Source organism: Necator americanus, chromosome III, assembly GCF_031761385.1.
Source record: "Necator americanus strain Aroian chromosome III, whole genome shotgun sequence".
Lineage (NCBI taxonomy): Eukaryota > Metazoa > Nematoda > Chromadorea > Rhabditida > Ancylostomatidae > Necator > Necator americanus.
The window spans coordinates 13,142,009-13,154,946 of NC_087373.1; the positions used below are offsets into that span (position 1 = coordinate 13,142,009).

The 12,938-nt window shown below is 39.4% G+C and overlaps 2 protein-coding genes across 2 annotated transcripts; one reads left to right on the forward strand and one right to left on the reverse strand.

Moving 5' to 3' along the window:
* Positions 1-316: 316 nt before the first annotated feature.
* RB195_009439 (uncharacterized protein) lies at positions 317-644 on the forward strand (the record flags this gene model as incomplete). Its single annotated transcript, XM_064189991.1, has 2 exons — positions 317-443; positions 526-644. 2 exons carry the CDS (start codon positions 317-319, stop codon positions 642-644), a joined length of 246 nt encoding a protein of 81 aa, XP_064047574.1.
* A 1,346-nt stretch (positions 645-1,990) lies between these two features.
* RB195_009440 (uncharacterized protein) lies at positions 1,991-2,593 on the reverse strand (the record flags this gene model as incomplete). Its single annotated transcript, XM_064189992.1, has 3 exons — positions 1,991-2,064; positions 2,260-2,384; positions 2,454-2,593. The coding sequence occupies 3 exons, from the start codon at positions 2,591-2,593 to the stop codon at positions 1,991-1,993; spliced, it is 339 nt and encodes a 112-aa protein (XP_064047575.1).
* Between the last annotated feature and the right edge of the window lie 10,345 nt (positions 2,594-12,938).

Consider the following 12,938-nt stretch of genomic DNA (forward strand, 5'->3'; position numbering starts at 1 on the left):
AGTTATGTGAAAATGATCTATATTTCTCTTTGTTTTCAATAGGAGCCTTTCGAAGGACCACTTCGAATGTTGAAGGAGGAACGTGATAGGCTAGTTCAAGAAAGAAAGGTCTTTGAAGATTTATTTAACGAGTCAGAGAGAAGGAACCGTATTCTTGGAGTGGTGAGTTGATGATAGCAAAATAAAAGTTCTTCATATGTTAGTTCTTTCTCTTTGTTTTTTTTCAGCAATTAATGCTTGTAGCCGACGACTTGCACGCAGTACGGCGAATTATGCAAGAGAAATAAAGTTCAGTCGTGTTAGCGACTGGACAATAATGAAAGAGGAGGCTATCCTCTCGTATTTGGTAAGGGAGGATGCGAAGAAGACGATGATAGAGATTCAGAGTGATCGCACTGTTAAATTAACAGTGATAATAAAGGATATGGATGTGATGAAGAGCTGTGAGTTCCATTCATTTTCTTGTTTAATTTTGATTTCTTTTTTCTCTATTGATTATCGATTGTTGTTGGTTTTGTTTTTCAGGTGTCCTGGTGAATACGAAGCTGAAGGATTATAAATGTTGGGCGACAAGAACTGAGGATCAGTTGCCCTGGAGAGGTGATAAAGAAGATGTGTCCCTCTCATTTGGCGAAGTGTGGTAAACGAGCTGCAGTAATAGGGCGGAGGTGCCCACTGATTTGAGAAAAATGTTTCTTAGAAACAAAATCAAATCAGCAATATTTTTCGGGTTTTCCAATGTTGGAAAATTACGTGCTGAGCTGGAAGAAAATGGTTGCCGATGTCCAGCATGACAAGTTGTAGTGTAACAGTTTGTTGCTTCTTGTATTGGTTGTTTGTTTGATGAGTAACGTTTGTTAACAAATAGTGTGTTATTTGCATCGCATGTGATTGGGAGGTACGGTGATGGATTAAATAGTGAGATATCTCTTCGAGAGAGAGAGGACCTGCATGTAGTTGCATCTTTTATTGCTCGTGTTTGTTTGGGTCATTAGCGTCTCTTTCGATGCGAAGGCGAAACTTGGAGGGGCTGTTGCAGCACTCATGTTTTAGTTACTGGTGCCCCTTAAGATTAAAATGGAAGCAGCTGCACGTTTCTACGAAATTAATTTTAGTTGTACGTCCGTTGTAAATTTGGAGGGTTGCTGCACTATAGTTAGCTTTCCTTTAGATTAATATCCATGTCTTACTCAGTGTAACAATTGTGATTTCGCAGAACAACCTGGTGTGTAAGGTTGGCGCTTAGAGATTAGCCGATTCTAATGCGTCTTCAATCTCTGTTTATTGCTCTCGCAGTGCTAAAGTGTGGAGATATATATGGGTACCGTATTTTGATTCGCCGGCGCAGTAAAGAGCGAATAATCTTGCTCAAAAGTAATGAACATTAACTTCCGTAAGAGGAGCATCTCAATCTAATGTTGCTAGCATTCGCGGCAGCCATTAAAAGTGCTAGTAAAAAAAGAACGCAATATTCGGGAACTTGGATGCAACGCATGGACTGTTTTATGTATATTTTCCTAGGTTATCTTTCTTTTCTATTTTTTTTTTGAGCATATTCTGTGTTAATAATAAAAGGGTTAAAGAAAATACACACGTGTCGTTCGTTGTAGTGTCGCGGAGGGGTACAATAGATGGAAGAATGAATTAGGTAATTTTTAAAATATTGCTCCCATTTAGAAAAGTTTTAACATTTTTAGAATCTACCGGGACATCCATGTCAAGTTATAGGGGATCCATCCTATTTGTGATGCGTTACATGGAGCTCAAATCTATATTATAAATATTTATTACTGCATATATATATATATCATATCAAAGGTGGAAGAGGGAAAGAGGGGATCGCACCAGCCAGGTGGCATGGCCAAGGAAGCGAGACTGTTGTCTCGTTGGCGGACTGCCTCTGACAACACCTGATGTATGTCAGTTGTCTGTGACTGCATCCCCACAGGTACAAACGGCCCAGCTAAATGTTTCACAAAATCTGTGATAATTACGACTGCGCTGGGTATCCATTAGAATGAACATTATGGTTAGCCACATTTACAGAGGCAATGCGCTCTTGAGCTTCAGACGAAACAGTTGCGCTTGTCTTCAACATACTTTCAACGACTAACTTTTCTTTTGTTTTTCATAGTTGCGCCGAATAATAATAAATTAGAATGTTCTTACAATTCGGATTTCGATAGCACTTCGTTCTCCAAGTTCTCTTGCACAAATGTACCAAGACATTGATACCATTTCTGTTTCTGTTGGACATACATGTAATGCAACAATCATAGATGTATCGGTAGTACAGAGGAGGTTTGCGTTCCAGTACTGGTTCTTGTACTTTGGACATGACAGCAACGGCTAAGCTTTGTCCCATGGCTGTATCTCTAGTCTGCCTATAATACGGACCAGACCAGTGGAATATAGAACATCTCAGAAGGTTCCTTTGCTCTATATTAAGAAACCTCTTCTGTTCAACGAGAAGGTCTGATGTTGCCTGCAGAGCAGCATCGGCGGAGACGTTGATGGAATTCGAAGTGACATCGAAGGATTTGATTGCGGAATCTTCGTTAAGACGCGCTTCGCAGAGATGTCCAGTGAACATGTCTATATTCGCAGGGACATATCGGAGTAGAATAAGGAGCAATATTAAGGAGCAAGGATATTCTGTTGGTGAAACCTTCAATATTTCTCATGTTATGTATAAGCTAACATCTTTCAAATGAAGTTTTGTTATAGCCATCTCCAGTTCGAGTGATATCACAACAAATTCTCTGCTGTTGTCATTTATCTCTCGCTGAAAAATGTGACAACGTAAATTTTGTTAACTTGGTTTTTGGTGCTCTACAAGACTAATACCCTATTCCTTGAATTTAAAAAGGTATTACTTGAAGAATTTGACGCAATGGCGGTGAGTTAGTGTCACTTTTACAGAATGCAATGTCAACTAAGTATTGCCATACAAATGGGGTTAGAGTAACACAAATGCAATAATAATATGAAGAACAGACTGAGTGTGCGATTTGAGAGCAATCAAAACCAAGGAGGAAGGAGGTGTTCTTTGAAACTAAAGAGTAAAAAAAATATTTTTCATCCGGCGGAAACCTTTCATAATCTACTTCTATTTTTTAGTGAAAGAAACTGCGGTGAAAACGTTGGCCAGAAGGATATAATATGACTCATTTGACATTTCCAGCATGCTGCAAAACAAAACGAAAACGTTTGCATGCATACATGCATGCAGATAATTCTATCAATTGGCAGTTGTAATTGTTTTGCTATTCGTACAATCAGTCTCACTAATACCTTATAGTTCTCTAAGTCCTAAGAAATAGAAAAAAAGAAAAAAGAAAAAAAAAAGAAAAAAAGGAAAAGATCACCGCCTTTCAACAAAACTGACGGGAGTTGATGAATAGAACCACCACTTCCTCACTCCTGGAAAATCGACAATTTTAAAACCATTCCCACATGGTCATGATGACATACGGGACATCGAAGAGCAGATATTTTATAAAATCAAGATTGTAAGGAAAGGTTATGATAGCGGTGGAGGAGAACATATCGACACGATGTATTCCTATCATTCTCTGGAGTTGCTACAAAATTAGAGGTTTACAACTGGGACGCGAAAATTTCTGACGAAACAGATTGTGACCGCATAGGTAAAGTTGTCGTGGCCTTTGTCAGTTGTGAATATTTGAATAAGTCTGGATGACAGAACGACGACTAGGACGACTTCAAAGGATGAATAGTAAAGGTCTCCTCTTTCCTTTTGAAGAATGTTCTTTTACCTCGGAATCAACAAATATAAGCGGAAATAATGTTTTGAAATACTTTCATCCATTCTTAAGTGATGTATCCTTTATTTCCACTCATTAAAGTTTGAGGAAAAGAAGAAATCTGAACGTCCATGTCCAAGTGGGTGTACAGGCTGGATATCAATGATGTGCTCTCAATTGCCTCGTCCAAAATTAAAACCAGAGATGTAGTTTATGTCAATCCAGATACATCTCGGATTTATAAAGAAGTCTCTATTAGGAGTATCTTCCTCACCGACCTCGGTCGTTATTATCCTCCAGAGTTATTTTCGCCAGCATAAATCCACCATACAATCTTCTCCGTTGGTTTCCAATTAACTCCAATAATACGTAGCGGCCGCCCATTGTTCCTTTACTTGTTCCATCCTCTCTCAAAATATGTAGTGTGCTGGAAGTAAATCACTCCCAATGTATTCCCAAAAAGGTGTTGCGAATCCGATTCTATGAATGAATTCAATTCATTCTGGATGTAATTTAGACGACCACCATCACATTCCATCTTGGCGCAATGAAAAATCAACTATTTGAAGTTGTGAATAATAGGTAGAGGAAGGTTAAAAGATTACTTGCCCTCATTTGCTAATTTAAAGGTGAAAATGAATTGTTGCAAAACTTCCAGATGTTTTTAGTGGTACTCCGACGCAATATTAAATGAAACTTCCCTTAAATTATGGCGGGAGGCTGCGCAGGCTACTTTTCAATATTCCGTTCTTTCTACCTTGAACTATTACCGACCCCGGATAGTGGGAATTTGGAGGAATATACTTGAGTATGTTTTAATCAATCTCATCTAAGCCATCCACGTTTTTCTATTAGCTCAGAAAACGTCAAAAAGCCGAAAAGTCAGGATAATAAAGGTCTCATCTAAAAACCTCGTGGGCACACCAATCGTAAAACGACGATGAGCAGACGCTGGAAAATGCTTTGAGGAAAGAAATTAAAAAGCCGGAGGAGGCTGCGCTAATGATTTCCGGAGTAGTTTCTCTTCCTAACTCTAACTCTTACACCTCATCTACTCACAACGAGCATCGGCATGTTTCTGGACGTTTACTATTATGTTCGAGGATCTATAAGCCACCGAAAAATAGCTGCATGTATCCTTGAGCTAAGTATTTCTATCGCATTACTTCTCTCGTTCACTGTAATCTCGCTGTTATCCTGTGATACTTTAGGCACTCGGTTCACATTGGATTCAACTTTCGTTTTTTCTTGCGACTGGATAACCCATAATTTTGTATGGTCGTGAGAGCCAGAAAGGTTGTTCACACCAATTTGGTTTGCGCTTGTTTATTTATTCGCGTAGTTATGTATTAGTCACAGCTTTACAGACAAAAAAAGGCCTATAGAAGTGGGTAGATGAATGATGAGAAGTACAGTAGGTTTTATCTCCTTCAAATTTTCTTACTGTTCCTCTTTATTACTGCTGTGTAAGCGCATCATTTGAGTAAGATGCTTGTGTAGGTGGGCTCCCGTTTATGACGAAAAGCACAATACGTAAAGTTGCAGAAACGGATCTCCCACGTCGGTGAAAGGCGTACTGTACTCATTGTTCCTTCTGAAGGCCTTTTTTGTTGGTAAGGCTGTGACTAATACAAGAATAAATGATAAATAAATTAACTAAATAATAAAAATAATAATTAATTAGTAAAATAAAGCAAATAAATAGACAAGCACAAGTAAAATAGGTATAGTTGCGAACAATCATTCACGCACACATGTAAAACATTTGCTGCAGAAGAGAATCATGTATCGGGGTAGGATTGTGAGAATCATTGGTTACATCACCGTAAGCTGTTTGAAGGCGTCATCGAACAAAACGCGAAGGCTAAGAATTCTGCCGATTAGAAAAAAATACAAGCTATTGAAAGTTTTGATGGCTGTGAATCACGCCATCAAAGTTGAAGGCCTAGCGGATCCATCTCGTTGAAGCACCTACTTGGCGAGATGAGATTTCGCAGCTATTCGAGCAATCACCACATTCACTCACCTTCTACGGCTAAGCTCTCGGTTCTACCCTCGTATTTGAGCTTGCTTAGAATTCCTCCACTTGTTTTATTTTTCTCTTTATTTATTTTTTTTCCTTCGAAATTTATTTTTAGTGTGTGTGACACAGACTGACCCTAGAAAACAAATGATAGTCTTTTGATAGGCTCCACTCTCTCCTTATTTATTATACTTTTGAAAAAATACGAGTTCATCTGTGGTGCCACGCTCACTTGCGAAGTATTTGGACCAAGGTTCAGCTGCGTAACTAAACTGCGATTCCGTCACTACTTCTCCACTTCTTTTTTCTTTACTTCTTTTTTCCACATATTTTGCTGAAAATATTTTCTTCTTTCTTCGTTCCAAGTTAGTCTGATGATGTTTCCAGGTAGTGAAGCTAATATTGTTAACTTTTTTAGTTCATGCTCCTTTATTCTATTTTCTAACAATTCGAATATCCACGTTGTGTTTCAGACATTTTCTGGTGGTTCTTTTTAGTGGTAATTCAATTGGAATTTATGTGACAATTCAAGCAATTCACCATGAATAGAACTTTGTCGCTATTACACGAGAATGTGTGGATTCACTGTGTGGCAAATAGCCGTCTCCATAGTATCAGCCTGGTCCTTTACGATTATTTCGTCCTTTGTATCCTACAGATCTTCACTTATTAGTATTTGAGGATAAGCAACAACCTCAATCAAAGTGTGGCCTCCTTTGATCTTTGTGATGATAGTCTTTTCTTTCAACGATGGAGCATTGATCGAGCAATTTCGAACGTTAAAGTCGAGATAGGTTCTTTCTGGAATTTTAGATAGTAACCTGCCCTTTTTTCTGCTCTTAAGTGTGGATAGTACTGAATGCGTTCACAAGAGTGTGATGCGTTTACCGCGCTTCTCTGGTGGAAACTGCTACACTGCCCCCCCCCCCCCCTCTGCGAGGGCGCGCGCGTCGCCTTTACTCGCATAAACATATTCAGCATCGACTATGTACAATACGAGAGAAGATTGCACAGCAGAACTCTTTTACTGCTTATATGTGGTTTTACTGTTTATATGGGCGGGTGTAGTGTAGCGGTTAGAACTTCCGCTTCCTGCACGATCGATCGGAGGTTCGATTCCGCCCTAGTGTCAACCACGCCTTTCACACGTCCGGGGTCGATAAATTGGTACCAGACTTGTGTGGGAGGATAAAAACACTGACTTGGCACATCGGCCAGCCACCACAAGTCAATGAATAGGCCAGTTACACGTTCGTAAACCTCAAACGATTCTGAATTGAAGTGAACGTGGGGGCGCATCCCACGCGGATTGATTAACGCCACACACTTTATCTTCTAACTTTATGTGACAAGCGCGGCGTATGTAACGCAGTCGTTAAGAGGTTCGGCTGTGAATGTCCAGTCGATGCTTCGAAACCGTCCTAGTGCCAATCAAGCCCTTTTGGGGTTGATAAATTACTACCAGGTTTTTTTGGGAGCGCAAAGCACTGACTTGACGCATCGGCTTGCCCCCACAAGTCATCGTGTAAGTCAGACATGCGTTCTTAAGCGATTCTGAATTAGATTGAAAGCAGTGGCACATCCCCACAGGAACTAATCAGTGTTGTACTATTTACTTTTGATGAGCTGTACACGAGTCATTAATTGGTTTTGTTGGACGACGTTTCGGGAAATCCCTTTCTTCAGAGTCTGAAATGGGCGATTCAATTCATTGTCCAAACGACTAAATCTCTCCACATCTAAACAAACAATCTCGGTGCCTACTTTTTCAAACACTGACGTAGTACTGTGAATTCTCACCTTAGACTGGAGAAACCTTATAGTGATCGCTGGTTAATCGATCACGAGAACGATTGATTCGAATGTTTCATTCGGATAAGAAGAGGCATCCGAGATATGGTCCGCGTAATTGAGAGAAACCCTCAGTCGCGATTCACCCTAGGGTTTTCGTTTGGATCCAAAATGCCACCAGCGATTTTCGAGTCAACTTTTTAGACTCATGCGCTAAGATTAGAACCCTGATTTTTTTTCACAATTGGCTCCGTCGTGATTTTGTATTCTTTGAATGCCTGAGGATGTCGATTCCCGTGATTTATTCCTATCATTCACGTGCTCTTTGATAAGAATGTATAGCGGATCGTACAAGAAACCAGCTACATAGATAATGCCGGATTTCATGCAGTTTCCTGGTCCATCTGTGGGACAAATAATACAGTAGGATGTTGTTCAGATGGAATAGTGCAAACAGTTCTGTACTAGCTTCAAATTGTTCGGTGGTGTTCTACAACCGAAACAGAGAGCCGAAGCAGAGCTACCTAAGTCTGCTCTCCTCAGACAAATCCTAATGGCAGCGCTCACTTGTTAATTGATTTTACTGGTTAACGTTTTTGGCGAAACGCCTTCTTCAAATTCCGTAAAGGACAGCCTCGTACACAGTTCATCAAAAATCACTACAACAGCTTAATATGCCGGGTTTCGTTGAAAGGCGAACATTCTGATTGCTGTACACCTTATGTTTTATCTTTTTACGTGAAAAGTTGTCACTCGATTACTCTAATAAGTATTTTTTCTAGTATTTTTCTCCCAGTATTATTATTATTAGTAGTAGTATTTTTATTAATAATTATTATTTATTTATTTTTTATTTTTAGTACTCTCATTAAATTTCTCTTCTAATTTTAGAGCTTAGTTTTCTATTATGCAAACAAATTCAAATTTAAATCCTCTTGTCGCGTTGCAGCTGACGTTCCAGTCGAGAACGTTTCTTATCTTTCAAAGAGTCGTCGTGAGACAATGAGCAATGCCGGAACGATAAGCTCACCACTAAAAATGCAGAGCAGAAATCACGGGCCATTTTTTCGGATATCGTTTCCTGAGCCGATGAATTTTTGCAAGTTCTCGCTAACATGCTTAACCTCACCGTTCGTCTGAATATGAATAATTCAGGGGATTTACATTATGTTCGCTTGGATAAGCCAGCGTGAGTGGCTGCAGTGCAGTTGTAGGTCCACCGTGTAAATGTTTCGATTTTGACGCGCTTTGCTTCGTGAAGATATTTAGTAGTGACCGTTGCATTAATGAAATCCATTAATGTAAGCATTGATTTTTCAGTGACCGCTCTAGGATTTTGCGTAGTGTCTCTTCCAGATCAAAAATGGAGATCTGAATCTTATCAATCTTGCTTATATGTTCATATTTTCGTGGAGTGAGAGAACTATTTTTAGGTGGAACAGATGTCATTTGAGGAAAAACTGGAAGAAACTATTCATTTAGAAATTGACCATTTTTATTGATGTTCAAGTGTTTGGATTCAAAGTTCCGACTTCTCTTCTTCATTTTTTTTTCAATTTTGAAGCATTAGTACTTTCTAATCGCTTCAGCAGTAATCACTTACACATGCTGCTTAACTATGCAGTTAATCAGCAATTGCATGGTGGTCAACACTATTTTCGACAAAAATCCTTGTTTATTTTCCTTCGTAGCCTATCTCCAGAAAAATTCTCGAAGAGCCATGTACTGCTGTGAAGCACAATTTCGCTAACACGTTAAGAACTTTGTTTTTGTGTCGACTTCTCATTTCGTCTAGGTTTCCAATTCATTATTAATGATAACTGTTCCTACCACTTTTCCTTTCTTTGCATATCCGTAGCTGCGTACGCAAAGTGAGATCAGATCTAATCACAGTCCACAGTCCCTGGCGTATCGCTTGAGGTTGAGCGGCGCTTGAGTTTCGTCAAGCGCGTTCGACTGCAGTTCGGATTTGCTGAGGTTTTAAAACAAGTGTTCGCTTATAGAACGACTTTCGAGATCCAGCAAGTGTACCACGTCAGTGTGTTTGTCCTAACGAACAAGTCTGATACCAACTCATCGACCCTAGAGGGATGAAGGGCTTGGTTGGCACTACATAGGGCGGTTTCGAACCTTCGACCGTGCGGCTACAGCTGACCTCCAACCGACGCAAACGCTACACCACCCCGAAGAGTACCTGCACATATATTTCATCATGTTATCGATGTACATTAACTGTTATGGCCGAATTTCGCCGCAAAAAGTTGAAATACATTGATTTCTTTCCTATTTTCTTCATGATTCCGAAATTTTCCCCAAGCATTCACAAGATGTTTGTAATCTAGTAATCTAGTTTAGTTTCGGAAGCATTTCTTACTTGAATAATAGAGTTCCGCGACTTCCTTAGAATGTTGTTGATTTGCATTATTTGAAATTATTTGCCCATATGAAATCCTGTTTGTGTTATGCCCTCAAAGGTGATGGTTATGAAAATAATTCACTATATGTGGAGCGGTTGGTTACGATAGATTGTGAAGCAAAGCCCAAAAAGATGGAAGTGTCATCTATCCAGGAGTATGCTGAAAAGGAAAGAAGAACTCTTCGTCTCGAAATTATTAGGATTGTGAGAATTTGGTAATGTCACTGTATTCTATGTAGTTGAAGAAAGGAGTAAGGCCCGTAGCGATATCATTTGAAATTATAATTTGAATGAGAATGAATGCGAAGCAGAGAATAGCTGTTCCCAGGCGAAATTCAAAGGAAAGTTCTTTGCTTAAGCACTATAGAGACGAAACGCTACGATCCGCTCTACACAATGGCGCATGATCTTTCGCGCTTATTGATTAGATCACACTTCAACAACAGGATCAACGCAATTAACGAGCGAGGCGAAATGAATTTTGAGAACAGCTTGACGATAAAATATCAAAAGTCACTGGCGTATCGATCCACCTTGGACGCGCCAACGCGTTTCACTGCAATTCGTAATCGCTGAGGTTTTGGAACGTGTGTTGGCCGATACAATGAGTTGCGGGGGTCAGAGGACCATCAAGTCAGTGTTTTTATCCTCCCAGACTACGACAATCTGTCGAACCCGAAGGGATGAGTGGCTTGGGTAAGCACTAAGGCGGTTGCGAACCATCGACCGTGCGGTCACAGTGGACCACCAACCGACTGCGCCACAACCGCCCGCTTGAAAATAGTTGACAAGTAAATGCCAACATTTAGTTCACATTCCTCTTCCATTGTCATCTGTCTCTGAGAAGTCCCTTAAGAGAAGTTGAAACTCAGTGCTTTCCCTAACTGACTGTGCTCTAAATGACGTTAGCAGTATTACCAACATCCATTACACTCTACGGCTGTAAAGCACAAGGAGCTTGATACGGGCTCACTTTTATCATGGCAAGATCCGGGGATGGTTGAGGGTTGGCGTCAAAAACTGCTATATTAGTTTGATGCATAAGTGATGGCTTTTTTTAAAATTCAAAATCGCATACAAAAAAAGGGTTTAGCATTACATAACACGTAATTTAAAAGAGCATATCTTTTTCACCCAAGATTGTCCCTTTTTTTTTGTTTTTCTATGCTGATTTGATTTGTGTTAATTTCTAGATCAATACTATATCTTCAGAGCTTTAGTAGGTAGATCACCTCCATCTTTGACGAAGATAAAAGGAAGGGCAGCTCTCTCTTTGGAATGAATCGTGGCTTGATTGAGAAGCTTCATAGGAATGTGTAGGACAAAGACAAAAGACTTTTAGACAAAAAAAGTAATGGCTGTTCCCGCTGAAATACCTTTGTCTGTTGATTAAAGACATTTTAGATCCAATACGCATATCTTTCAATGAATCCTCGTTCAGAAATTTGCATGAGTTGTTTCGCTTGAAAAACATTCCCGGATTGTCCACAAAGTGATTAATCGCCATTTTTCCATCCACGATTTTTCCGTTCATGTTTTCTAGAATATTTCTTTCCTAAAGGTGTTTCTGTTTCGTAGCATGTTGGACACAGAGGGAAAGAATTGCATGGTTGCTGGAGGTAGAAGGTTCGAGCACGGAATGCGACGAAAGTTCTCGTCTTCCTCTAAATATTCCTCAAAAATTATGAGATCATTGCATCATGGAAGATTTTTATTGAATTCTTCGGGATTTCACATGATTGCATTATCCAAATATGCTCCAAGCGCTTCCCAAATAGTATCGGAGCAATTTCACATCACGAAACGCAATATTTGCAAACGACGATTTAAAATTATATCGATAAGCAAAAGCCTTTTCCTGCAACTTCGTAATTTTCATGTGTTTTTTCGTGTTGACCAATATAAGTGGGAGTTACCATTAGGATAGCACTTTCACACAAATTACGCATTATCCAACAATAGTGCACATGAAATGCCCCGAACTTCGCCGCTTTCGATCAATAGCGCCCCATTGCACTGAGTTCAAATCCAATGATTCTTCAGTCTGGTCAGTACGAGAGATCAAAGTCAAAGTCAAGCGAAGTAAGTACCCCCACAGATTTGAAAATTCTAAGAAAGTATACGATACTATTGACAATTACCAGTTTTGCATCGTACTGGTACCGTTATGGATTTCTGGAACGTTTTGAACAAAAACGTTTTTGAATTCTGATTTTCTAATAATTTTTTTTCTTCAAATGTGGATTTTAATTTAAAACCTTCATGTTAGGTGGTGGCATTTTCTTTTTTTTTTTTGCCGCAATACTTTCGGATAACGACCGAGAATTTTCAGAAGGGAAATAGGAGCCATGGCGCATTTGCTCATAAATTTCAATACATATAGCTGCGATTATCGATTCTTTTATGGCCGACTTTTCTGCGAATTCTCTCCAACTCAAATTTCCTCTGTTTTTTGATTCATCGTACTCAGTCAGATACCTTATCACCGAAGAAAAAACCCAGCTAAATTTAGCATGTTGTTTGAATCGTAACGAAGTTACTTAGTCAAAGATAGCTTATCAAAAATAGCTAATTTTAGATTGTTGTTTGAATTTCCACGAACTAACTTCTGTCCAGTAAATCAATGGAGCATAGCACAATAGCGAACACAAAGATAAGGTTATTTTGATGACGGCATCGCTAAATGTCTCATCTTGCCTTTTTTCGTATCCTATCACATTTTTTCATCAGATTACAGTAGTATTAATAACAGCTGCGAGATCCTAAAGCGATATGCACTATCACGGTTCCTGTTTTTCTCCTATATAATGATATTCATCAAATTCAGAACACTCCATTCGGCAAACCTCATTAACTACGATGATTATTCATGTACTTCAGAACAGTTTCAGTGACCGATCGTTCGCTCCACTAATCAGTTCAATCATCGATCTGAGTTCGA